This window comes from Nilaparvata lugens, chromosome 6, assembly GCF_014356525.2.
Source record: "Nilaparvata lugens isolate BPH chromosome 6, ASM1435652v1, whole genome shotgun sequence".
Lineage (NCBI taxonomy): Eukaryota > Metazoa > Arthropoda > Insecta > Hemiptera > Delphacidae > Nilaparvata > Nilaparvata lugens.
The window spans coordinates 49456790-49484746 of NC_052509.1; the positions used below are offsets into that span (position 1 = coordinate 49456790).

Below are 27957 nucleotides of genomic sequence, written 5' to 3' on the forward strand. Positions count from 1 at the left end.
AATTTCTTTTGAAAATAATAGAAAAATAGAAATCCTATTTAAAATGAGTAATTTCAATGGAAATAGTTCTGAAATAACCTTTTAATATTTTTTATACGGTATGAGTAGGTCTAATCTATACATGTAGGCTGACTGAAACAAGGATGAAGTCTAGATGGTTAGTTATCAACTTTTAAAATGTCATTTCAGGTATTTTAATTTGTGTTTCTTATACGGTAATGTCTAAAAATGATTTTATTGTTTCAAAAATACATTTTAAATCAATTATACGACTTGTGTACTTGAATATTTTGATAGAATTAAGAAAAAAATGGCAGCTGAGAATTGTTTGTTTACTATTAAAAATAAAATATTCTGGCAAACGGACAACATTGCAAAGCGAGAGAGAGATAGCGCTATCTGTTTTGTTGTATGATAGAAAAGGACAGCAACAGTATTGTCAATCGTACATTGCCATTATAACGTGGACCTCACTATGGACGGACTAAACTTTTGAGAAACTGAGACGCGCCTGAACAATAAATTGATTCAAGATCAAATGAAATCCGAGATGTAGTGAGGCGCATCAGGCAACGAGGCATCGAGTTTTGTGTAGTTTTGTTTCTGCTGAATTCTGAATCTGAATCTGAACTTCTGAAGTCTGAAGTGAAGTTGATTAGATAAAATGTGAAGTACATGCTGTGAGGAGATGCTATTTTATTGTTTAAGCTAGTCTCTGTTCTGTTGATGAATTTTTTATAAGTGAATCATATTTTTATTATTGAAAAATATTATAAATTTTAATAATTGATAGGTTTGTTTTTGGCTGATTTTTTTACCATTGTTAGGTTATGTGAAGTGTTTACCACTAGGTCTAATCCTAATTTCTTTTCAAACTATAAATTTAACATTGGTACTGTATTTATAACGATCACAAGATGAGCCGGTCAAATAAGAAGATGGATCCAGCATTCGATGAGTTCTTCCGTGCAATGCAGGCTTACTTTTTACATCATTTGACACAGGTCAAGAATGAAATGGTCACATTGATAAATAAGAATCATGAAGAATCAAAATGCTTTAATGGTAACGATAAACTTTCCCTTGGAGCCTCCAATTGTAGCGAACCATGTGAAGATAATTCAGGTTCGAATAAAAAGTTATTTACACTTTGTCAATCAATCAAGTTAGGGCAGAATGAAATTAATCTCATGCTGGAGTCCGGTGAAGAAAGCATTGAGAACTTGTTGGCAGAAAACAGAAGTCTTCGTGAAACTGTAAATGAGTTGAATTTGAGAGTCCAAAATTTGTCAGAACAGTTGGATGCGACTAAGGCGTCGAACGAGGAAAATTTTATGCGTTACGAGAATTCGTTGAAAGAATATTTGAAAATTTCGGTCGATTCCAATATCATATTACGTGCACTAGTTTCTGATGTTATGAAAATGAAGTATGACATTATGATGAGTAAAAAAACTGCAAGGGACAGCGGAATCTTTGAAGGTGCTGGTTCTTCCAAGAATACCGGTCCGTTGAGGTTAGGTAATGTAGCTGCTGGGGCTGCCGGAGGCCCCCCTGGAGAATATGTCAGAGATGTAAAAGATGTCAATGTAATTGCCGAAACAATTGCAGACACGCTTCGTGTTGATGGTCCTAGTACTGATAAATGCGCCGCATTTTTCAGACCTAAAAGTATTTCCATACAGTTTCAAAGCGAGGAGACATTGGATGAATGGTTGAAAGCAGCAAAGCAAAGACGGGTAAGTTACCTAGCTTAACAGTAGTAATGAAATTATGAATTTGTTCATTCTATAAGAAGTCAAATAAGTTATTAGCCCAGTCAATAAAGGTTTTTTCAATCCGAAAATTAATTAAAAGCTTAATCTCTTACCATCGATAGAACCCTCCCAGAGGGTCATTCTCCCAAAAGTCCCTAGAAATCCCCCTGGAGCTTCCCCCCTAGCCACCCTAAAAGTTGAAAAATGCAGGTACCGTAATCACGGAAAATCAATTAAGTTATCTTTGTGACCATCGATCGGAAAGAGTTATATTATATGTCATTCGATTCGTTACATTATGGACTACAATATCAATTGTATTCATTTTTCAATAAAACTTACAGTTTTCTTGAAAAAATAATATATATGTAAAAACTTAGGGGATTTGCACTTTGATTTTTTTTTTGTTTTCTTCGATTAACTTTGAAGCAAGTAATTTTAAAGAAAAATGGGCTAAATAGTTGATGTAGCCACTTTCATTCCGATTCCATTGATGTATATTGTCATGTATTTTGCGATTCGATTGACGCCGTGGAAGGGGAAACAGTCGACGTGGTGCGGCGCAACTGACTCTTCGCCATAGTAAACAGCAAACAGGATATTGATTATCTCTGTAACCATCAATCGGAAAAAAATCTATCATATGTCATTCGATTTGTTACATTATGGACTACAATATTAGTCGTATTCATTTCGTCAATAAATCAAACAGTTTCCTTGATAAAATAATATTATATGTTGAAATTTAGAGGTTTTTCGACTTATTTTTTTTTGTTTTCACCGATTAACTTCGAAGCAAGTAATTTTAAAGAAAATTGAGCCAAATAATTAATGTAGCCAATTTCTTTGCGAATCCATTTAAGTACATTGTTATTTATTTGCGATTCGATTTGACGCTGTGGAAGGGGAAACAGCAGACTCTGTTCGGCGCGGTTGGCTCTCTTCACCATAGTAAACAGTAAAATAGTACTGCTTTCCAAGTTGCATCTTATTTACACTATGGCGCTCGAAACCATCAATTTTGTCTTTTGTTTGACATGCGCTGAATCTATATTTTCACTTTTCAATGCTCTAAAAAATAATTTTCTTGATTCAACCACCCTGTTGATAAAAATCAGGCTTTCGTTGTCTGCTCACAGAATTTATTAATTTAAAGTGTGCATTCTCAATACGAGTCAGAGGTATCACAATTTGATAATTCTAGTTACAGATATTGATGTTTTCCAATAAAGTTCGATGATAAATTCTATGTATCCGACTCCTTCATCTTATCCTTATTTTATGAAGAATGAAGATTCAAAATTTATTTTCATAACTTGTTTTGTATTTTTCTTGTTTGATTGATTGCTCTTTATAATCAAACACTTGATAATAGGATGAATATCATCAGATCGGGTGAACAAAGAAAAGAAAAGGGTAGGCCTACCTGTGATACTATATGATAACACTGTACTCCTGATGAGTTGAAAGTTTTCAAGTTGAAAGCTCATTCATTTTTGTTGCTCATTCGGCTTGAATATTAACTGTTATTAAATGTTACCAATATCATCACATATACTGAGAACAAATTATTCTGAAGCTTTCTATTCTCACTGAACATGAAGAGGTAATACCGAGCCAGAATTGTAGTTCCGTTCACAATCATAATTATCAGAGCTTTCAAATTGATGCTATGTAAATCAATGGATGTTATTCTCATCTCAAAATTCCCTATTTATCCTTATCGTGATCTAGAATAAAGTAGTTGTCTTTAATCACAAAAATGAATGTACAGTAGCCTACCTATAATATATATTACAAATAACAAAATTTCCAGTATAATACTGCAACTTTTTCTAATAGGTACGAATTTCAAGGCTCTCAAAATTACTTTTTCTCATTCAAATGCAGAAATTCCAATAATAATAATAATAATAATGGTTTTTGTTCATAGCACAGACATGCCACCAGGGCATGTCCATAAGGGAACACGTCAAGATAATAATAAAAACAAGTCCATAGATGGACAGTCAAAATGTAACAGAAAGTAAAAAGAAACACAGAAAAATACAACCAAGCAGCAGGCAAATGCGCTATTACAAGAAGTAGCTACTTACAGTTGCCGTGTCACATTCAAAAAATTCCCTTAAGAGTAAAAGGGATTTTCGTGCAGGAACGTCCTCAATCTCCTCCTCAAGACCACCTCAGGCAAACCTCTGGCGGAAATGGGCAGCTTGTTGATCCTCACCGGCTGGTAGGCCAAGCTGTTTTGAGTCCTCCCCAATCTACAGTAAGGGAGGTTCAGCCTGTGCCTGTTCCTGGTGTCATGCCGATGAAAGTCACCTCTGGTAGGCAAGGCAACAAGTCCCCGAAAAGCTGCAATGGCAGACCTGTAAATGTAGAGGTTGAAGACTGTCATAATGTGCTCCCTTACAAACAGTGGCTTGCAATTCGCCAGATAATCAGCCCCACATAAAATTCGTATAGCCTTCTTCTGCACCAGCAATATCCTTTTTACCTCGGCAGCACCACCCCACAGTGTAATACCATAAGCCATCACGCTATGGAAGAAGGCAAAGTAGCACATTCGATGATGGGCCCCCGGGATGCAACCTCTCAGACTCCTCAGCAGGAACAGCACTCTATTGAGCCTGCAACAGACACCCTGAATGTGATCTCCCCAAGCAAGCTTACGATCCATTGTAAAGCCCAAGAGCTTCACCGAGGGGAAGTTGAACTGATCACCATTCTTGAGGCTGAACACAATGGACTGAGTCTTCTCGCTGTTAAGCAAAAATCTATTAGCTCGGAACCAGTCAGCCACGGTCCCCTCTGAAGCCTGCATCAGTTCATGCAGGTCAGCCAAGTCCCCATTGATGTCCAATAATGAGGTATCATCAGCATAGCATACCACTGTCCTGTTTCTGGAGAGAGCAACATCGTTTATCATGATCAGGAACAATAAGGGCCCCAGCACAGAGCCCTGGGGCACCCCACAGGTCACCAATCTCACCCGCGACCTTATACCATTTGCAGACACAGCCTGCTGACGACCCTCCAGGTAGGAGCGGAGAAGCACCAGAGGACTGCCAACTATGCCATAGGCAGAGAGCTTAGACATTAAGATGTCATGGTCTAGGGTATCAAAAGCCTTGCTGAGATCACAGAGAGTCAACCCAGCAAGACCTCCCCCCTCCAAACTCTCAATTACTTTTAAGATTAAATATCCCACAGCCTCAACAGTGGACCTCCCTGCTCTGAATCCAAACTGCGTACCTGCAAATAAGCCATTAATCTCACAAAATTCATAAAGCTGCTCTGCTATTACCATCTCGAATATCTTTGAGAGTACAGGTAATATAGATATTGGCCTGTAATTGTTGGGGTCACATCTATCACCTTTTTTAAAAACTGGAATCGTTTTTGCCAATTTGAGCTGGCTAGGAAAAACAGACTGAGCTAAGCATAGGTTTATACAGTATGTCAGGGGAACAACAATCAGCTTAATAATACTTTTTATAAACCTACTAGACATATAATAAAAGTCTTTACTAGTAGAGCTCTTCATACTGGATGTGATCCTCAAGATGTCCTCTGGTGTGACACTGCGCCAAGTCAGGGTAGCCGCTGGTGGTTGCCTGGATTCTCTCAGCAGTTGTGTTGGTGATGCTGATGCCTCTGGAGAAGCAGCAATCCTCTCCCTGATGTGCTGGATAGAGTCAATCCAGTGGTCGTTCAGCTCCTCCGAAGACAGCGGGACACTTGCTGGGGCAGATGATTTTGTCTCCCTTCGGATCACATTCCAGGCTGCCAGACACTTATTAGAGGCCCCATTGATAATGTCTGCGTTGTAGGAGATCATCATAATAGTAATTTAATGAAAATTGTCTGTATTGTACATTGTTTTACGTAAGGCAATCAACTTATTTAGGATAATCATACTTATGAATGAAATGCTTATTTTAAAAAAAACCAATGGAATGTAAACGTCATCCAGATAGCATTTAAATTTGAATTTACAGATTATCATGAAATTCATAACGAGATAATTCTTGAGAGAATAGTAATGAATTATTGCAAACAGTGCATGTAACATTGATACAATGAAAAACAAAATAAATTAATTTAATACTGGACTTATCAATTTTTTATAAAGCTTATAAAATGTGTTTTTAAAAATTTTAAATAATTAAAATTTATAAAGCTTATAAAAACCAATATTTTCAATTTTCTCTACTGGAGCAAAACATCAATAGGAAATAAAAAAAGAGCCCATTATAATCACAAAATACTTGTACTAGAATTCACTTGAACTAACTCACTTCAACCATTCAACGATCACAATGAACTAGAATGCTGTGAAAACTATAATATTAATAATCAGATACATTTTTCAAATATAACTTTACCCACGTATATAAATGCCAAGTCATAAGAAATCATGTTCAATAGATTTAATTTGAATGCTTCAACATATAAATATAAAAAGTGATGTATTCATTTGGTGCCCGAACCAAAATCAATATCAATCAACATTAATCGACATCAAGAATAGCTTCTGCCAACCTTGTAATTCCAGTAATGATTCTGCTTATGCTTTACTTCCATTCATAAAGTTCTCTTTAAGACCCTTGTGTAATGAATAACAAAATGAATGGAGTTGAGGAATCGATGTGTTAACAAATAACAGAAGATGATGAATCATCTTTCAATTCATCTAATTCGGTAGGATACTTTGTACTTGGTCCCTGATTCTTTACGAAATTTTCATCTGCAATGGACCTTACGTACATCTGGTTTTCAGTATAGTCCAGTCAATATAGACATAAAAAAGGGGGTGTGCTTGCAATTTATATTGTAGTTCTGATTTTATAATAGGTATATTATCTGGGTACATAAGAGAAGTCCAGAACCAATTTCTTCATGCAAAATTTCCTTGTGCAAAATTTTTTGTGCCAAAAACCTCGTATTTTCGGCTCATTTTCCAGTTTTCAGCTATTTCGGCCAAATCTCGTAATCGGACAGAAAAATTTGCTCTTGCCTTTTTTTAGACCATAAAATTCTGAATAAAATGAGACCATTCGGAACTCTCTATCTTCAATGAGTACTGAGTTATGATTTTTCAAAAATGAGTGAAATTTGAAGAAAAAATCAATTTTGATGAGTTTTAGTTTTTGATCAACAATATCTCCCGATTGTTACCATTTAGAATTCCTCTGGACGTATTTTTGTGCTCTACAATCTGAGATCAGGTAAAATCTGAAAATGATCGTGTTCATATTTCACAGCTGGCTATTTGTCATCTTATGAATTTCGGGGATGCGATATTTTGATTTTTCACATACTCTCTCAGTCACTTTTTTACTATCCACTGCTCTTTCAGCCAAGGATGAATTATCCTTTCTATATCGTTCAACGAGTTTTCCCAAGGATGAGACCTAGTGCAATCGAATCTTTATATCATAAACCTACTATGTTCCAAATATCGTGAAAATCGTTAGAGCCGTTTTCGAGATCCGTTAAACATAAATAACCAGATATAAAGATAACCAGTTATATAAATACAGAAATTGCTCGCTTAATATAATAGGATATAACGAGATAATTCTTGAGAGAATAGTAATGAATTATTGCAAACAGTGCATGTAACATTGATACAATGAAAAACAAAATAAATTAATTTAATACTGGACTTATCAATTTTTTATAAAGCTTATAAAATGTGTTTTTAAAAATTTTAAATAATTAAAATTTATAAAGCTTATAAAAACCAATATTTTCAATTTTCTCTACTGGAGCAAAACATCAATAGGAAATAAAAAAAGAGCCCATTATAATCACAAAATACTTGTACTAGAATTCACTTGAACTAACTCACTTCAACCATTCAACGATCACAATGAACTAGAATGCTGTGAAAACTATAATATTAATAATCAGAAACATTTTTCAAATATAACTTTACCCACATATATAAATGCCAAGTCATAAGAAATCATGTTCAATAGATTTAATTTGAATGCTTCAACATATAAAATAAAAAGTGATGTATTCATTTGGTGCCCGAACCAAAATCAATATCAATCAACATTAATCGTCATCAAGAATAGCTTCTGCCAACCTTGTAATTCCAGTAATGATTCTGCTTATGCTTTACTTCCATTCATAAAGTTCTCTTTAAGACCCTTGTGTAATGAATAACAAAATGAGTGGAGTTGAGGAATCGATGTGTTAACAAATAACAGAAGATGATGAATCATCTTTCAATTCATCTAATACGGTAGGATACTTTGTACTTGGTCCCTGATTCTTTACGAAATTTTCATCTGCAATGGACCTTATGTACATCTGGTTTTCAGTATAGTCCAGTCAATATAGACATAAAAAAGGGGGTGTGCTTGCAATTTATATTGTAGTTCTGATTTTATAATAGGTATATTATCTGGGTACATAAGAGAAGTCCAGAACCAATTTCTTCATTCAAAATTTTTTGTGCCAAAAACCTCGTATTTTCGGCTCATTTTCCAGTTTTCAGCTATTTCGGCCAAATCTCGTAATCGGACAGAAAAATTTGCTCTTGCCTTTTTTTAGACCATAAAATTCTGAATAATAAAAATTCTAAATTTTTACATATATTATTTTATAAAAAAAAAAAAAAAACTGTTCGTTTAATTGAGAAAATGAATAGAACTAATATTGTAGTGATGTAGTCCATGACGTAACGAATCGAATGACATAAAATAGAACCCTTTCCGATCAATGGTTACAGAGATAATTGATTTTCCGTGATTACTTGCATTTTTCGTGTTTTAGGGGGCTGGGGGGAAAGCTCCAGGGGGATTTCTTGGGAATTTCGGGAGAATGACCCTCCACAAAGATCATTATTTTTGAGATATGAGCGCCTAAAGATCAAATTTTTGGGACAGAACATTTCAAATTGGGTAAGAGATAAATCTATGAGATTTAGAGGATAGATTCTTCATGGCATTGTTGATCTAGTAAAACTTTTTCTGAAAATATCAATTTTTAAGATAGTTATTTAATTTACTAAAAATAACTTTTAGTTGAGTTATTTTTGGTTATTCTTGGGAAAATGAATAACTTTTTCTAAAATTCATATTTTAGATCAACACTATTCTAGATCATTCATTACTAGATCAACAATACCATGTAGAATTTATCCTCTAAATATCATGCATATTTTACCGAATTTTAAATGTTCTGTCCCAAAAATTCAAACTTCAGGCGCTCATATCTCAAAAAGTAATGATCGGAAAAAATGTTTTCCTGAGAAAACTTTTTCATTTTGATAGCTTGATGATATACAAATCGAAAAACTTTGAAAAATATCACGAGTAGAAAGTTTATTTTTAGCCTTTGCACAGCCTTAACTTAAGATACTAGTCCAGGCAACGAATGTTCAAGAAGATATAGAGGGAAAAGTTTGGAACCAAATTTTTGACCTCGCAGTCCTTTTAAGGATTGTGAGGGGGTAAGCATATAAAAAGTCCTCACTCCTACCACACTCAACACTAAAACTGCTATAAAAATTTATGGAAAGCATAAAATGATGAAATAATACATTAAATTGAAGAGAATCGAAAGCTCTACAACTCACTGTCTTTTTAATACTCCTATAGTCCAGCCAATGAAAGATTATAGAGGGAAAATTTTGGACTACAATTTTCGACCCTATAGTTCTTCTGTTAAGGATATTAAGGGAGTAATCATATTTAAAGGCCTTACCCCTGTGTAAAAAAATACATTTTTTCGATGCATTGTTGTTGAGTAATAAGCCCTGAAAGTGCAGAAATTTGGAAGAATAACTGTCATTTCAATGATTTTATACTTTTGAAAGTGAATATCTCAAAAACGAAAGAAGATATCACAAAACTCGTACTACACTACTACACACTACTGTACAAAACTTGTAGGAAATTTATCTAGCTTCATTTTTACTCAGCCATGTCGCTGAAATGAATTGTTTCCCAGTTACATGCGTGTCAGCCAGAAATGAAAAAATGCAACTACCCTCATCCCTTAAGCTCAAGGAGTAGGGATAAGGACTTCTGATAAGTTCACCTTCCAACTAGTTCAAACAAAGCTGCGGAGTCAAATATTGTGTTCCAAACATTCCCTCCCAATTTCCCTGACAATGATCTATTGTTGTTGAACTGAAGATTTCACACTCAACACTATAATGGGCCCTACACACCTACGGATTTGGCCTGTCTCGGCTCGGCTCGGGCGAAATCCGTGAGTGTGTAGTCTCTCCCGGTCGGGCGCGTGTAGTTACCAAAATCTAAATCGCCTAAAAATCGAGATAGCAAAATTTTGATTTCAGATTCTGATTCAGTGCCCTCGATCGCGGGAGCTCTAAAATAGTCGAAAATGAAAACTCTGTGAGCACTTTAATGTTATTAACGAAGAATTCTATTTCTATGAAGAATTTGGTTGAACTTAGAAAGTACCAGTACTGTAAAATAATAATACCAGTGTTTCCCAAAAAAATTATCAGCTGTAGCATAAACATATTTCAATTTTTTATTCAATAAAAATGAACTCTTTTATATTATTTTTGTCTACTTGTGAGAAATTTTATTGAGGGAGCTGAAATTGAATCACAATTTTTAGTCTCTATTTTTAACAGGTTAATATTGAGTATGACAACCTATTTCGATCAATGAATTGTCATAGTATTTTAAATACTATCTTACATAAGATGTAAAGAGTTCTATACCGTACTTATTGAGAGCTGGTTGAGGCTTTACAATATTTCAAGTTATAGTATAGATATATAGTATATATAGTATAGTTATAGTATAAGTATAGAGGGTTCAATTCTCTATCTACTGCTACGTTGTGTGAACTAATAGTTGGTGTGTGTCTGTGTGAGAAAGAGAGAGAGAGATTGATTGATTGATTGATTGATTTTATTGATTTTATTGATGGTGTGCTAGGTCTCGACAGACCCATTGCACAAAAACAGCATTACAAAATATACATCCAGATAATTAAACAAAATAAACGATAGTAACATGAACAAAATGGTATTAATGCAATTAAGAAAAAGAGAAATTAGTAGATAATTGGAAAATTACATATTAATTGTTATAATTATAATGCCGGGTCTACACGACAACGATATTTGCGCAAACTTGACTCAAAGCCAGGTGTACGCAAATCTGGCTTTGAGCCAAGTTTGCTCAAACCTCTGTTCACACGACACCAACTTTAACACAAACCTGTATCATAAACTAAACCATATATAAATTCAATACGAAGTCTTTGAAGTGTTTATAAATTTGAGATGAATAGTAACTCAAGCCTCCTCCTCCTCCTCCTCCTCCAACTATTCCCCCTCCTCTTCCTCCTCCTCCTCTTCCTCATTCACCACCTACTCCTCCTTCTCCTCCTCACCCTACTCTTCCTCCTCCTCCTCAACTACTCCACCTTCTCCTCTACCTCCTCCTCCTGGCAGGTTTGCGCTAATATCGTTGTCGTGTAGACCGGGCATAAGATAGCAGAAAGCTCTATCCAGGAGGAAGAGAGAATAGAGAAAAATAATGGAACAGGGAGAAGAGATGAAGAATAAAAGTAAAACATATATAAAAAGAAACTTCAAATGAAGCACAATTACTTTTAAGTGGCGTTGAAAGATCTGTTAATGAAACTGCACTTCAGCGGACCTCAAAAAGCTTATTGAATTCACATCCGTCAGAGAGAGAGAGAGTGTGTGTGTGTGTGTAGAGAGAGAGAGAGACAGATAAGATAACAATAAGGAGGAAATGGAAGTGAAAATGGTCAGAGTTGAATTCATATTCAACTCTTTTCATATTCATAGTTGATTTTTGATTTTCTGATTTCATATTTGGATTCATCTTTTCAAAGTTTAAAATTAAAAAAAAGTTTTAAAAATGTTCATGTTTAGACCTAAACTTTTAAGTGTTCAAACACTTCTAAAAACCTTTCCCTTTGTGAGCAAAAAAATTATTATCTTATTAACCTAGTACGTTTTTACTATGATAATAGAAAGCTATATTAAAAACAGCCATAACTCCCTTTTTTCGGGTATTTTCGAAAATGGGACTTTCGCTTTAAAGAATTTGGGGTAGCTGAATTCAAATCTGAAATCAAAATTCCTCTATTTGCATTATTGGACGATTTAGATTTTGGTGGAGAGGATAGCGTTTTGTTAGTAGGGCAGGTCGGGCTCGCGTTGCTTACTACTAGTGTGTAGTGATTTTGCTCCGAGTCGTTCAAGGACACAGGCCAAATCCGCGAGCCAAATCTGTAGGTGTGTAGGACCCTTAACGGCTGCAACAATCGTTGGGAGATGCGTGAAATAATGAGACTATAGATGAAATTGAAGAGAATATAATGCTCTATGAGCCCATGATTAGCACTTTTTTCAATGAATCGTTAAAAAGTTATAAGGCCAAAAATATGAAAAAATCGGATCCGGAAGGGTTTTTCTTCAAAATGTGATACCTTAGAGAGCTCATACCTAGAAAACTATGAGAGATATGGAAAAATGTTAGAAATGAAACTTGTAGGATAATTTGTGAGCTTTAATATTATGATTGTGTTCGACAAAAATTTCCGAAAGGCGCGTATTGCTCGAGATATGCAAAAAACATAATATATGGCACTCTCAAACCACCCCCACCACCTTAGCACAGGGGGTAGGAGTGAGGACTTTTGATATGTTTACCCCCTTACTACCCTTGAAAGAGCTACGGGGTCAAAAATTGTGTTCCAAAATTTTCCCTCTATAATCTTTCATTGACTGGACTATACGAGTATTTAAAAGACAGTGAGTGAGCAAAAACAGGCTCAAAGAATGATGATTTATTGATTATATCAATGTAAAATGTGGCTGAGCTTGATCAATATCAAATAGATGATGATTTATTGATTATATTGATGTAAAATATGAGTGTGATTGATCAATTTCAATCATTTTTAGAACAATTTTATAAATTCCCTTAAGTTCCCATAAATTCCCAAAATTTCTTGGCCTCGGAAATATTGCCAAATCATAAGTTCCTTCCCACTGGGAATATTCCCGATCCACATCACTAACTATTATATAGGCCGTGAGTTATGACAGACATGTCCTTGACTCTTCTGAGTTCAGACATGAACCTTTGACTCTCACTACATAATTAGGTCTGTACGGGCCGTAAGCATGCAGAGAGAGAGAGAGAGAGAGAGAGAGAGAGAGAGAGAGAGAGAGAGAGCAAGATGTGTGAGAATGATATTCAATTCAATTTTTGTTCTGTCTGTGACCAGTGTATATACCGGATAGACATAGTCGATTAATAGAAGCACAAAAGTTCAAATATTTATACTAATCTCAAGATGGCCGATCGAAGAGACTGACAAAACATACAATCTCCTTCTCACTCAAAGAATAGAGAGGGAGGTTAATTAGCTTCTCTCGGAGCTTCTCTTGAACACTCGCCTCCAGCTCCCGCACATGCAGTAAAAATCTATTGTAGATTTTTAATGCGCGCATTGGGTAGCAAGTGTGCAGCTTAGCCAATCTAGAGTAGGGAAGGCCAATGTTGTCTCGCCTTCTAGTTGAATAGTTGTGTATCTGGCCTCTTGCTTGGAGTGTGTGAAGTTGGCCTTTCAGAAGTACAAGGGAGTTCAGCACATATTGACTGGAGACAGTGAGTATTCCCAGCCTCCTGAACAGCGGGCGACAATGCTCCAAGTATGGCGATGATGTTATTATACGAATCACTTTCTTCTGTAGGAAGAGAATTCTGTGACATCCACTTGCATGCCCCCAAAGTGCAATCCCATAGTTGATGTGGCTATGAAACAGACCATGGTATGCAGTAACCAGGTAACTCCTTGGAACATGGCTTCTCAGTTTCCGTATCAGATATGTTACTTTGGAGAGTCGGTTACATATCATATCAATGTGCTGGTCCCATGTCAGTGATGAGTCAACCATGAATCCAAGGAGCTTAACCTCAGGCCCACCAAAAGGAGGTAGACCATGCCTCAGGATGCACAGAACATTCTGCGTCTTCTTTCCATTTTTATACACAGTCTGTTTGCCCTAAACCATGCGCTCGCCTCCTCCAACAGTTCAGCAGACCTCAGTACAGTCAATTGTGGATCCTCTTCTTGTGCAATGAGAGTTGTATTGTCAGCAAACAGCAGGGCTTTTCCATCCATACTAAGGTCATTTATGAAAATGGGGAATAGCAGAGGGCCAAGAATTGATCCCTGCGGCACTCCATACTTGACCTGGAGCTCCTGCGATTTGGCACCGCTAACCGTTACAACCTGCCCTCCCTACCTTCATTGCATTCCCATCCCTACCACGCCAGCCACTCTTTCACCGTTTCTTGAGGGGTTGAGGTTCATGTTATAACTAAAGAGCTGTAATACAAATTGTTTGTCCAGTTGTTTGTTTTCAATACAGTAATTAGCATAAATTGATTAAATTCCAACTGTAAATGTTAGGCCTATCAACTTGAGCTTCATCATCAGTAGAGTAGGAAGAAGAGCAATTTCGAAGAATTTAAAACTCATGCTAGCATTGCTGAAATTGTATTCGGTAATCATGACAACATGATACATGACATTTTATATGGGGTTTCTTTACAAGTTGCATAATTTAATGTAACATACTGCAACGTCGTCGAATCTGAACAATCAAACTTATTAATTAGAAAGAGGTGCTGGTATTATCTTAATACCTCTATAGAGAGATATTATCTTGAAGAGGTGTGTTAGAAAGATATAATACAGTAAAATACCTAATTGTTTCCACAGGAGATCAATGAACGTAATATCTACCAACAACTGATTGAACTGGAAGAGGATAATGTAGTAGTGAACAAAACACCATTTGATTGTACCATTTGTCTGACACCTGTTGACCGTGGCGGAGGAATTGTGTTGAAGGAATGCCTGCATTTGTTCTGTAGGTAAGTTGAGCTTCAGAAGATTTTATAATCATTTTAGGGCTGGAGCAAACTTCACTATTTCAAGAAAAAAATACGTTTTCTAATTCTTAATTCAATGATTTATTTCACCCAAAAAAGAGGTACACAGGTGCAATTATTGATTCACAAGCCGTGCGTGCTACCTATTACGCTACGGGGTCACTTGAAGAATGATTTTATTGGTTGGGCTTTTATTTTTGCGTAAATTTTGAATCAAATTGGATAATCTTGTTTTAATTAATTAAAATTAATTTATCAATAGCAATGAGAATAAGTCTATATTCATCCTCGGTAAATTCAGAATATTTATGTAAAATTCCAAGTTAATCAGTTCATAAGTGAATGATGCGTCAATTGTGTTATAAGACAAATCTTTTCTTTAATTAATAAGATTATTAGTAGATGGGAAGCGGTTGGCTCCGTGGTCGCGCTGATAAGCTATCCATTAGATTAGTCAAGATTCTACTCCTACTACTCCTGTTGGAAGGGTGACCACTTGTAGAGCTGACTCCTTCAAATATAGTTTAAAAATCGCTTCCCGGTGGCTCGGAATCCACCTAAAGCTATAGGTCATCAGCATCATCTCTCATTATCATCCCGTCTCATTACTGATGCACAAGGCAGGAGCTCATGTTGGCATTCCCCTTGAAAATAATACTCAGAATAATCTGTCTATGCTCAAGTACAATATAATTCTACTCCCGCATCTTCAACTTGAAAAATAACAAAAACTGTGAACTGAGTACTGTAGTTGAATCATTTTCGGGTAACCAAAGGTAGGCTACTAATTTTCAAATGTATTTTTATTTTCAGTTTGAATATCAGAAAGCTTTCTTAATGTTCAAAAGCTATGGATTCTCAATGAACGGATCCACTTGAGGCTGAAGTGATTGGAAAAGTGAAATAGACTAGAGATAATGTAGCTAGAAACATATTACAGTCACATCACTTGACATTACAAGTTCAGGGATTTCCCTCTCAATAAAACACATCTAAACATCTTACATTGTTAGCCATCGTATCAAAATCAATGACGTAGAAGGGAATTTCAAAGATAGTTAGTCAACCAAACTTGTTATAAATGTATAGAAAATAGTGGGTACGGGTTGACACGATATTTAATTAGTCTGAATACAGAGGGTAATAATTGAATGGCGAATATTCACATGCAATTATGCAATAACATCATACAATGTAATGATGCAAATATTTCAAACTAAACTTTAGAACGTCAACATATTATGTGTTGAGTTCGTTTCAGTTTCAGCACCCAATCCGTTTGAATTATAAATATTGCTCCATTAAACTGCTCTTTCAATAGAGAGGGAAAGTAGAGACGGAATGTTACTGACGGCCAGTACTTTTGATTAGGTCACTTTCCACCAATTTACATTTACCAAACATATGTCTCAATGCAAATTAGATCTTGTAACTGTGCACATTCTTTGAGATAACTAGAAAAAAATCAACTCTGGACAGAAAATTGGACTTCGTAAAAGTGAAATGTAACCTATATTTTAGAAATTATACTGTTTATTAAACTGGGAAGAAGAACAGTAGCCTAATCAAAAGTTTCAATTTGGAAGAAATCCTATGATTTCTAAATGCTTGAAAATCATAATAATTAATTGAATTGATAATTCATTCAACTGAGAAAAGTCGAGCTTTTGCAAAGTTATATAGGATTTTACAACCGGTAAATTCAATCAATCAATTCAAATTGCTGTCAATCAAACGTTGGTTTGTGATCTTTTCGATGTTTCAAACGTTTTTAAACATTTCAGAGATTGTCTGGCCCAGACTATCGAGTACAACGAAGATGCTGTTGTGAGATGTCCATTCCGTGGTGAAAATGGCGAAATTTGCAACCACAATCTGCTGGAGCGGGAAATCAGAGAAGTAAATTTGAATTTCTATTTTTTGTTTCAAATACAGAACAAAAACGTTATTTTTAAAATAGATAAGGATAGTAGTTATCGACCAATCACAAAGCGCTAATTGTCATGTCAATTCAGATTTTGTTATGTGAATCATGTAAGTATATATTTTATTTAAAATTAATTTTACAACTTGTATCAAGCAACTCCATACTCTTATCCATCAATTGAAATCATTCCTAACTTTTCCAATAAATCTGAAAAATATGTAATATAGCAAAGCTTTTTTTTATTTCAGTCTTTCATGATAGGATTAGAACTTCGGTAAGTAATGCAGTTTCTGAATATTCTAAGATTCTTTATTGACAGTAATTTTTACAATGTGCAGATTGTAAAAATAGAACTGATTGTCCATGAAGAACTGTATAAGATTACTCTGACTTGGTCATCACAGTCTAGCCAGAGGGTTCCAAGTCATTTTTTAATCTAATCTTATAAAGCGCAGGTTATATATATAGCCTATAGGTTTTTGTCTATATATACTGACCTATGAATGAATCAATGTCATAATTTAACTGCACGATGGCAACTGTCACCAGCGGGTAAGGTTTGTGCTTTTTCTAGTGATGCCAAGTTATTCTGAAAAATATATAATTTTAGTTTTATTTATAATACCGCTCTACCTCATATTCTCTATTATTGTTTTATATAAGGTATTTTATTTTATTTTATTATTTTTAAAAATTGTTGTTTGTGATAAATTTAATTGAAAAAAATGAATAAAAGATGAAGGCCTCTACGGAATCAAGGATTCTTCACCACAGGCCAACAGAAATTCCATCTGACACAAAATTTCTTACAATTGCGTAATCTCTGTTGTTGCAAAATTATTTACAGTAAATCATGATTACTCCTCTAAATCTCTGAATGAATAATTCCACGCACATGATAAATGGACAAATCTGTTTCATTAATTCACGTTTATATCCAGTACTGAATATCTAAGAAGATATTGCTATATTCATATATATATTTCTATTTACTATTCACCCTTCTAAAAATTCACCGAATTTCAAAGAATTTGAACGCACATAAAGCTTGGTTTTCGTTTGTGCGAAAGGGTGAGGATCTTAGATTGGGTGGATTTCAATTTATCCAAATAACCTAAAAGATTGTGTTCAATTTTGTTTTAATGGGGGAGGTTGAGCTTTTACATTTTTAAATGGCAATATGTTGATATTATTAGAAATGTTTTGATTCTTGAATAATAAACACAAATAATGAAAAGTTATTTGATCAGCTTTTTTAGCACACTTGAAATTTGGACAATATGAATGTGAACAATGCTTGTCGTCGTCGACTGCAGAATTTTACGCACAAACTAAAATGCACCTTCAAAAGTTCAAAAACTTCAAATAAAGAAAAAATATGAATAGGTATATCATTATATGAGTCTAATTGGAAATTTATTCCAAACATATCGTTAGAATTCGATTTTGACTAATAGTTTTCTAGTTATTAACGTTTTTAAAAAATATCGTAAAATCTATGTATCACTAAAACCGATGTAAGAAAATCTTACTGAACATTTTCTGTTGAAAATTGTAGAATCTATGGTTTTCGGTTGTTACACCTTTCGTGCGACATTCTTAATAACTTGTTGTCACCTGCACTGCACCACATGACGCTTTTCTTGCATTGTTTGTCAGTAAATGGTGGAACTATTTGCAGATAATCCCGCACGATATCTACGAGAAGCATCTGTCTCGCAGCCTGTCGTTGTCGGAGAGCAAGATCAAGAACTCGTTCCACTGCCGCGCCCCTGACTGCTGCGGCTGGTGGGTGGTCGAGGACGAGGTCACCTTCATCTCATGTCCCGTCTGCACCGCCGATAACTGCATTCGCTGTCGAGTGAGTACCTAGCAACACTCAAGCCAAGCCAAGGCCGGACATCATATACAATTTGTCCAAAAGCGTCTTTCTTGAACTTACGTGTCAAATAAAGCTGTATTTAATTGTAAAGAGATGTTACTGTGTGAATGGCTGGCTGCTCAGTTCAAGTATTTTAAATTAAAGTTACAAGACAACTTAGCTAGTTAGAAACGTTTGTGAAGTTATCAGATTACACTTTGACGTGTCATATACTGCGGGAGCGTTGCTTCAATATGACGAACAAGTAAAGTAAAGTAGAGAAGTCATCTAGGGGGGTGCGGGAGGAGTGCTGGCTGTGCATGGGGAGGGGGTGCTGAGGTGCTGAGGGTTCAGTGTGTTGAAGCCATCTGTAGAGAGAGAGAGAGAGAGAGAGAGAGAGAGAGAGAGAGAGAGAGAGAGAGAGAGAGAGAGAGAGAGCATTTACACAATAATATAAGAAGTTAAGGTATGCAGGGGGGTAAAATTCATTTACATTACCAGTGCTAAAGTCATATCTGTAGAGAGAGAGAGAGAGAGTGAGAATTCACAAATAATAAACGAAATTAAGGTTTGAAGGGGGATAAAATTCATTTACACTCCCAGTACTGAACTTTAGAGCTTTTGGCACATGGGTCGAAGAGAGGATTACGTACACAGATGTGTTACTTGACCATAGAGTTGATGTGTTACTTGACCAATAGAGTTGATGTGTTACTTGACCATAGAGTTGATGTGTTACTTGACCAATAGAGTTGATGTGTTACTTGACCATAGAGTTGATGTGTTACTTGACTATAGAGTTTTTGTGTTACTTGACCATATAGTTGATGTGTTACTTGACTATAGAGTTTTTGTGTTACTTGACCATAGAGTTGATCCAGATTAGTGTTCAGCTTCAACCATCCTATCCTAGTTCACACAAATGAGGTACATTGGAGGTTGATTAGAGATTGATTGGAGGATTTTGACCCAATGAGGATGAACTTACGAATTTGGAGGATTTTTCACCCTATTTTTGGGGGGGGGGGTATGATTTTAGCCAGTATTAGGGGTTGAGCTGTCACTCCTAACCTGCTAATTTTCAATTCTACCTCAAAATGTTATATAATAATAGTTGACCTGGCTGGCTCAGGTCTGGTGTCAGAGTTTGCAGGTCGCACCAGATCAATTTCAGGGCCTCTGGCATTACGCTAACGACTGTTTTCAGGCAGTCTCTATCTCTTTACATGATCAAATAATAAATGTTCATATTTGTGATTAAATATTCTAATAATTTATTATATTTTCCCAAATTTCTGAAAACATCGTGCGATTTTCAAAAGCATAATACAATATTTGAAACCTCAAATGAATATTAAATGCTCCGGTAATATTCTCCTATTTCTATCTGAACTGATATCGAAATCCAATTATTTATTTGCAATCTATGATAAAATAATCTCCAAAGAACTAAAATCTTAGTTAATCTAAAATAATTATTTCAATCGAGATAAAAAGTACGACAATTGCTTATTTACATTTTTACAGTCACTGATAAATTTCTAAATAAAATAAAAAATCCTGGTAACTTGGCAGTGGTTCGGAGTTTGTGAAGGTTAGAGTATTTGGCACAGTCAATGCCTGACAATGATAGCAAACCAATGGTAAAGATATGCTGAAAGTGAAACATGAATCTCACTATAGACCATGGAAGAAAGAATCAGAATAATTGTATTTGAAGTGCAAAGCTGTTTGCACCAAAACCTGACCCTACTTTGAAAGAAACATCTTTCCATGTAATTCAATTTTAGGAAATGTGATTTCAATGCTTTATTGCAAGATGTCAAAAGAGTCTGTATTGGACTGAGTCCAAACAGAAAGCAAAATCACAAATGAAGGGATCTAGAATTTTCACAGTAACTTAATATTACGAGTATACCGTACCCGTGAGACAAAGAATAATTATTTTATTCATTTTCACATGCACAAAATCAAATCAATCATTGAGAGAGAATCAAGAGATTATTATATTCTTATTTTCCATCAAGTTCTGAAGAATTTATCCTAATCTGGCCCGGTTTCTGGGACATTATTAAAATCTAAGTTAACTTTAAATTGATATTAAATCTATTGTTTTAATGGCTCATTCGATTTAATAAGTATCTTGGAGACTGGGCCTCATTGTTTCAATCTTTCTTCTTTTAATATTAAATTAAATAACAACTTTTACTTTAAGGCGATCCACCCAACCATGGACTGTAAGGAATATCAAGATGAACTGGTGATATTGGCTGAAAGAGATCCGAATGCCCAGAGAACGCTGCGTTATTTCAGGGTAAGTCAATCTCTCTATGTTTGTATTAAACATAATTTTATAAAACGAATGTAGCCTTGAAATTGGGCGAAATAGTGCGAAGCTGTTTGCACCAAAACTCAACACTACTTTGAGCAACTAAATCTGGGAAGAAAATAAGTTTAACCCTAAGAGAACTTAACCCTGCTTTGAGCAATGAACTAAATCTAGGAAGAAAATAAGTTTTGGGCTAGCGGCCTAACGCCTGTTTATTCCACTATTGTAATGATTTTGTCCTATCAAATAAACAAAAGTATGTGGACCAAGCTACGAAACCAACTCAGAAATAGCCCATAATAACAAAAATTCATATTTTTGACGAAAATTTGAAATTAATCATCATTGGCTTTTTCTGTGGTTTGGCCCACACGTGAAAGATTGGCCTCCAAATGTAGAGGAGCCCTAACATTGATGCTTCCCATCCAACCAATGCTGACAGTTCAAAGCAAATATCACTATATCGTTTTCAGATCACTCTATAAATTTTATAATCATCACAAACGAAAATTTCCATTTATTCTATATTTTTATAAGGGTTTCTGATGTGATGAAAGTAAATCTTACTTTGTGTGGTTTAGGCCTACAATAGCCCAAATCATAGTAGCCTGGCTCTGGTTAACTTTAGATTAACTGTTATAGCATTGGTTGAATGGGAAGCACTGATATAATCTATTTATTTATTAATAATCATTACATTACATCAATTTTGGGATTAATCCCATTTGACAGGTAACTTGTCAGTGCTAATACTAATACTATAATACATACAATCAAAATAAACGACCATACAACCAAAATTCTATATGGAATGCTGACAGTTGAGCTGAGTGGAAGGCGGATTGCCACATATTATCAGCATCAGTGAACGAGTCTGGATCAGTGTCTATAATAAGTTCTTATTAGAATATTTAAATTCGGCCGGGCTGAGTGGGAATACTCTGATTAGAAATCATGGGAATTATATTTCCACTGTACAGGACACTTACATTGATACTGTATATTTATTCATCTATCAATACAATAACAAATCATTTAGCAATGACTGAGAGAGTAACAGGCTCAGCCCATAACTGCTCTTCTCCCAATATATGGGCACAGTATACATACAGTATGGAAACTTGGCTAGTACCCTGTCGCAAAAATCCGCCATCTTGTTAGGAAGCGCCGCATTGTAATAGTATTGATGGTAGGTTCGGATCACTTTAATGATCCGAATCAACAATTGATCTCGTTCACTGCCACGAGCCAATCAGAAGACCAGGATTGGAACTTCCCAAGGTCACGTGACGTGTCTAGTATTTGCGTCATGTAAAAAGCATTGGTTAGATAGGCGTTTTATTGACAGTTTCCATTCTGTACCTATTCTGTGATATGGGAATGTACCATATCCAGCTTAATGATTTCTGTATGATAGATATTCAACTATTATATATAATGTTCCGATTTGCTGTGTTGAATAAAGAAAGTATTCTATTGATTTTTATAGCTATTTAGCGATTCAAATACTTACATTTACAGATGTAATGATTTTGTTGTAGCAAATGAAAGAGCGTGGCGAGGCGATGAGCTGTCCAACGTGCAAAATTACGGTGATGAAGACGGACGGCTGCGACTATTGCCAGTGCACCATGTGCAAGACAGACATCTGCTGGGCCACCATGGGCCCGCGCTGGGGACCTGCTGTCAGTACCTACCTTACAATTTACTCACTTTTCCTCATCATTCAATCATTCAGGATTACACACTTTCAGAAAGTACCACTAGTCCGGGCGCAAATGTCATGAAAAAGGCACTCCGTGGTCATTTTTGGGTAACAGCCGTGAAAGATGTCTCAATTTCTTCGTTAGGTCTATAGTGAGGTCCACGTTATAATGACAGTATTTCATCTACTTTGGTTTTGCTATCATTGTCTACCATTTGACAAAGCCGGTGGTACTATCCTTTTCTAGGTCCACAACGATGACAATTATGTTTTTCACAGTGTAGAAATATAATTAATTAATGCAGAAAATCGGCATCCCTATTCTTCTATATTTATCCACTGCCATTATAACGTGGACCTCACTATAGCATAATAAGGATAGTGATAATGATAAGTCGAAATCACAAACATTTCAAAAACAAAATGGCCGCCAAAATTTTTAGGGTTTGTTATATCGCTTGTATTTCAATAACAATTCAAGATATTCAACCGTTTTTTGAACGAAAATATTTTAATAATTGTCCTCTACACATATTGTTCTATAAAACTTCCCTCTAAAACGCATATTTTATTAGCTATAACCTTCAATAGCCCAAAAAACGCTTTTTCCAAATTTCTATCCATTATAACTTTTTTGTGCAAGGAATAAAGAGACATTTCAAATCTATGACTTTTAGATAGTTTCTTCAGCTTTAAAACGATATATCTTCATGCGCTGTACGTCGATAAATGAGTTCTCAAGAAAACCCTGCATGATTTCTGGTGATTTTTTCCATACACATGAGGTAACAAGCTAAAACTATAAAATCGATTTTTCATGACTACTTAAAGATAGAGACTTGCAAATGGCCTTAATATATTCGTTACAACAAGCCGAATAAGAATATTGATGATGGAAACAACGAAAATATTCGACATCATTAACAAATTGAAGATGGCGGTTATTATTGACAGATTTTCATATCGCTTGCTATTCAGTTATTGTGAGAGATACGGTATCGAATTGAGTTTAGTGTTTAGAACTAACAAATCTATAATATTCGATAGAATCGTCTCATTTTAACCACTTTTTTCATGATTAATTCAACTTCAAAAACTTGAAACATACATTTTCCGTGGACAATATTTCACAAGAGAGGATCGGATTCGGAATGAAAATATAAGAAGAGAATGTGATGTCTAACCAGTGTTGAGTTTGATAAAAACATATAGAAATAAGTGGTCAGATCATGTCCTTAGAATGCCTGAAGACCGTTTCCCATTGAATACCCTACTCCACGAGCCAATAGGCAGAAGAAGTATTGGTAGACCGAGGAAGAGATGGACGCCGGAACAGGCTTGAAAAGCCTAATCCATGACGATGATGATGATGATGACAATATTTCACTTTCCACTCTGTATGATTCGCAATAGACATACAAACTTTTCAGAAAGGGCTGGGCATAATTATTATTTAACCTCACCTTAGTCCTCGGTGAATGTATTTGAAGACTTTTAGCTATTAATTCAACCTATCAATGACCGTTAATAAAATTACCAATAATTGATTGATTCATTATTTTTCGTTGACTAATGAATTACTGATTTGTTGTTGATTTGTAGGGACGTGGTGATACATCAGGAGGTTGTATGTGTGGTGTGAATGGAAGAAGATGTACCGCAAACTGCCAAAACTGTCATTAAGTTTGTAGAAGAAGCTAAAATTATTCAGAAAGGTTCCAATGTAAGATTCGTTCATTAATAGTTGTATCTTGTAAATATTTGTTTGTATATTATTGTCGACGTAGCGTAAAGGCCTAGGGTTACAATTTCAGCCTGCTATCACTACACCGGTCGTAGGTTTGATTCCTGTTCCGTATGGCATTTATTTGTTCAGACATTTTTTGCTAAACTAATTATATCCTCTTTATCATTAATGTTAGGTCCATTTTTATATTTGTTTTTAATTAAGGCCAATCCAATCTATTTTTTAAATATATTTTAACTCTGTCAAAAATAAATCTGAAGTCAAAATACAGTTGGTATAATAAAACGGGTTGTTAGTACTAGGATGAGCTCTGAGTCTTCACAATGAAAATGAACACTTGTTTTTAATCAAAACATTCGTCGTTTCTATGCTATTTTTGGACATATTATTGAAACATTTTACGATGTTTTTATTGGATAACTACTCCATCAAATGATGGTCTCATTGTTAAAGTTATGAAATCATTGAAAACTCATCAGTTTTTGAAGTTCGCGTAGTTCCACTAGTGAATTCAAAAAGCAAACTGCACTTTGCACATAGTCAATCCAGAACTATTTTTATCGAAAATTAATTTATCGACACAAATTTGATAACTATTACCCAACTATTGCCCAAAATTATAAATTGACATAATGTAATACTATTAACTTTAAATGGAGTGATCCGTGGTCTAGTGGATAGAGTGCTTGCGTAGCAGCATATAGATCGCGGGTTCAAACCCTCTTATTACCAAAAGTTTTTTTAACCAGATCAATCCCGTGTTATCTGATGGGCAAGTTAAACTGTCGGTCCCGGCTGAAGTATGACATTCGTAAGGGCCATTGATGGCTTAAATTATATATTCAGATGGGATCTTCCCACCAACAAAAGCCCTACGAATTTACTTTTTATTAACGTTAAATAAAAACATAAAATAGTGCTTATTAAATTGAATAAATAGATAAAGCCGTTATTTGTGTTCAGTTTCTCAGTTCCTTATTAAAATGCAGGTTTGCGTTTTATCTTTAGTTTTATAGATGTCTCAACATTACCTTACTCACTTTTAATGAGAAAACTTTATGCTCTTGATCTTTATAGATCTGAAAACAACCTCCGTGAAATATCAATTTAAATTTATTAGATTCATTCATTCACCATTACATTATTATTTATCTTTGTTTCTTTTTTCAAATTTAAAAATTCATCCATTCATTCACCAATAAATTAATTTACCTTCATTTATTTTCAGTGACGTATTGATATGATTGGAAGTGTACTGTAATTAAATGGTTTCAAATTGATCAATTTGATTAGAAATTAAATCATTGGTTGATTTGGTTTTCAGGGTCGTGGTGATGTGTCGGGAGGTTGTCGTTGCAATGTCAATGGATTCAAATGCCATCCGAATTGCAGTTATTGTCACTAGAAAGCAGATTCCTAGCAGAACTTACCAATTTTCTTAATTATGATTTTCAGTTGAATTTAGTTGATCTTTTCGTATCAATGATTATGTATATTTTTTATTATATCTATTCATATCTGTAGTTCACTTAGTAATATCTTGAATTTTACTCTTGTTAGCTGATTAGGACTGTCTACACTCTTGTGGATGGCTCTCAGGCACACTATACGATATAGATATATGTATTGGATAGCAGATTGCTTTCTGTGTGGCCGAACTCTTAATTTGGATATTAGTACCGTATTTTTGTAATCTGAAATCCAAAAGTGTGTATTCAGTTAAGGTTTTTGAATAAATTTGTTCATTTTTGGATGCCAATTTCACATTTGTTACATAGTATAGCTATTAATTAATTAATATATGACAATAATGTTGTTCAAGTTTTACGAAAAATATGTTGTACATTTATGAATATTCTATTTTTATAAGTCTGATTGATATGCGGTGTCTTCCTTGAGGTGCTAGTAACTTGCGTTTTCCAATTTTTGTGGTTCTAGTAATGTTTTTATTCATGTGTGTTGTGTGTGTTACTGAAGGCAGGGACCAAATTTGGAATTCAGGACTGTGTTTGTTATTGAGTTGAACGTAGAGAGGGCTACTGACTTGAATAGCATTGCAAGTAAAAGCATTATTTCCCATCTTCAACTTGCTTATTAAATTTATAATAGAATTTGATTGACAAGTGTCGAGAATGGGGTTTCACCGATATTTTAATGCTTTTAGGTGTATTTGGAAAGCGAAAGGAAATACAATCATAAAGGTAGTCATTTGAAGATCTTGTATCAAATGACTTAAACGAGTGAACCAAGAATGAAATAAGATAATTGAATGCTGCTAAGAATAAAATTTTGGATTTGTAAATAATAGTTTATAAGCTGTGAATGAAATAGAGAATATTGAATATTTGGATTCACAAGGAGCAGAAATTTTCCTTAGGAAGTAATGCCGCTCAACATTATTGAAAATGATAGGAAATTAAGCATCAAAGAAAACATGGCGAAGGGGAGGGAATAGGGAAGGAAGAGAAGATAAGTAAAAGGAAGAAGAAAAAAGATAACTTATATATATATGCTTTGACTGTTATAGCGATGATGCTCAAATTCATGTTACTTCTTACTCAGGTTAAAGCCCAAAAGTAGTTCAGTTTATGCTCAGGTATTCATGATGTTTGATACCACCGTTTGTTATTTCAATCAATGTATTAGCTCAAATGATAGATTTGTAGACAAATCTTACTAATTCCATATAATGTTCTCTATAGCAGTGTATAATTTGTTAGTTTAATTGTAATAATATTATACTGTATTATTTCAAGCTCCAAATATATAACCATAGCTGAGGCAAATATGATTCACCAATAGATCTAGTAAAGATCTATTCATTATTGCTCTCAGTTATCAAAATAATTCAAAACATCCTCATCAACTAAATATGAAGGAATCAATTCTAAAATTATAATCTAGTAAATAATATTGAATATGATAAATTATGGCTTTGTTACCTATAAAAATCATAACTTATGAACAATTTTCATTGGCAGACTGAATAACTTTTTTTTTATTATATTCGATAGATGATTTGTTTTCTCTAGGCGAGAGATATTTTGAGTTTATTTTATAGCAATTCCATTTCATATCAGTTGGAATTTAATTTTGATCTTTCAAATTAGCAGAAATATAGAGACTTATTTTTGAATTCGCAAGGTTTGAAATATTCACTAATTATTTAATCAACAAACGAGTTGAACTTTCTGTGTCAAAATCGCTTAAAAGTTGCTGAGATAATGAATATTTTTGACTATTAAAACACTTTGTGAAATATCAGTTATTATTCTGGTTTTAAAAATTTGTTCATTTTAAAGGTTGGTGCCAAACCACTTTGGCTCAACTCACACTTACGCGACTCAGGTCGAGAGCATGTGAGCATTTGTTTCCAAATGGTGACATTCAGACCAGTCGATTCTAGTCTCCGCGACGTCACCATTTGAAAACACATGCTTTCGAGTCGAGTCTCTTCTCGACCTGAGTCGCGTAAGTGTGAGTTGAGCCTTAGACTTATGTTTTAATTTATAAGTTGTTCATTTAATATATAGAGTTTATCTTGTGTCATTAGTTTTTTCATTAATAAATATTTATATTATAAATATAAATTGTTTTTTATTGGATACTTATATCAGATTCTTGATTCAAACGTCCTGTTCCATCGTTAATAACATATATTTAATCAACGATTATTAATAA

The 27957-nt window shown here is 34.7% G+C and overlaps 1 protein-coding gene across 2 annotated transcripts; it reads left to right on the forward strand.

Annotated features, from left to right (window-relative positions):
* The first annotated feature begins 591 nt into the window (after positions 1-591).
* LOC111050481 (ranBP-type and C3HC4-type zinc finger-containing protein 1) lies at positions 592-27822 on the forward strand. Of its 2 annotated transcripts, XM_022336816.2 has the most exons (8): positions 612-1739; positions 14535-14689; positions 16492-16606; positions 18316-18495; positions 20711-20809; positions 22366-22509; positions 24132-24252; positions 25601-27822. In XM_022336816.2, exons 1-7 carry the CDS (start codon positions 918-920, stop codon positions 24210-24212), a joined length of 1596 nt encoding a protein of 531 aa, XP_022192508.2. In that variant the 5' UTR covers positions 612-917; the 3' UTR covers positions 24213-24252; positions 25601-27822. The 2 variants fall into 2 exon arrangements, with proteins under 2 accessions (XP_022192509.2, XP_022192508.2); XM_022336817.2 differs by lacking the exon at positions 24132-24252 and having other exon boundaries at positions 592-1739; positions 25601-27196.
* Positions 27823-27957: the final 135 nt, after the last annotated feature.

What these genes read in the sequence shown, in the direction of transcription:
- LOC111050481 (XM_022336817.2), top strand. Translation starts at nt 918, where the DNA reads ATGAGCCGGTCAAATAAGAAGATGGATCCAGCATTCGATGAGTTCTTC. An exon ending in ATAACTGCATTCGCTGTCGA is followed by an intron (nt 18,496 to 20,710) that starts GTGAGTACCTAG and finishes TTTTACTTTAAG; the next exon opens with GCGATCCACCCAACCATGGA. An exon ending in GCCCGCGCTGGGGACCTGCT is followed by an intron (nt 22,510 to 25,600) that starts GTCAGTACCTAC and finishes TTTGGTTTTCAG; the next exon opens with GGTCGTGGTGATGTGTCGGG.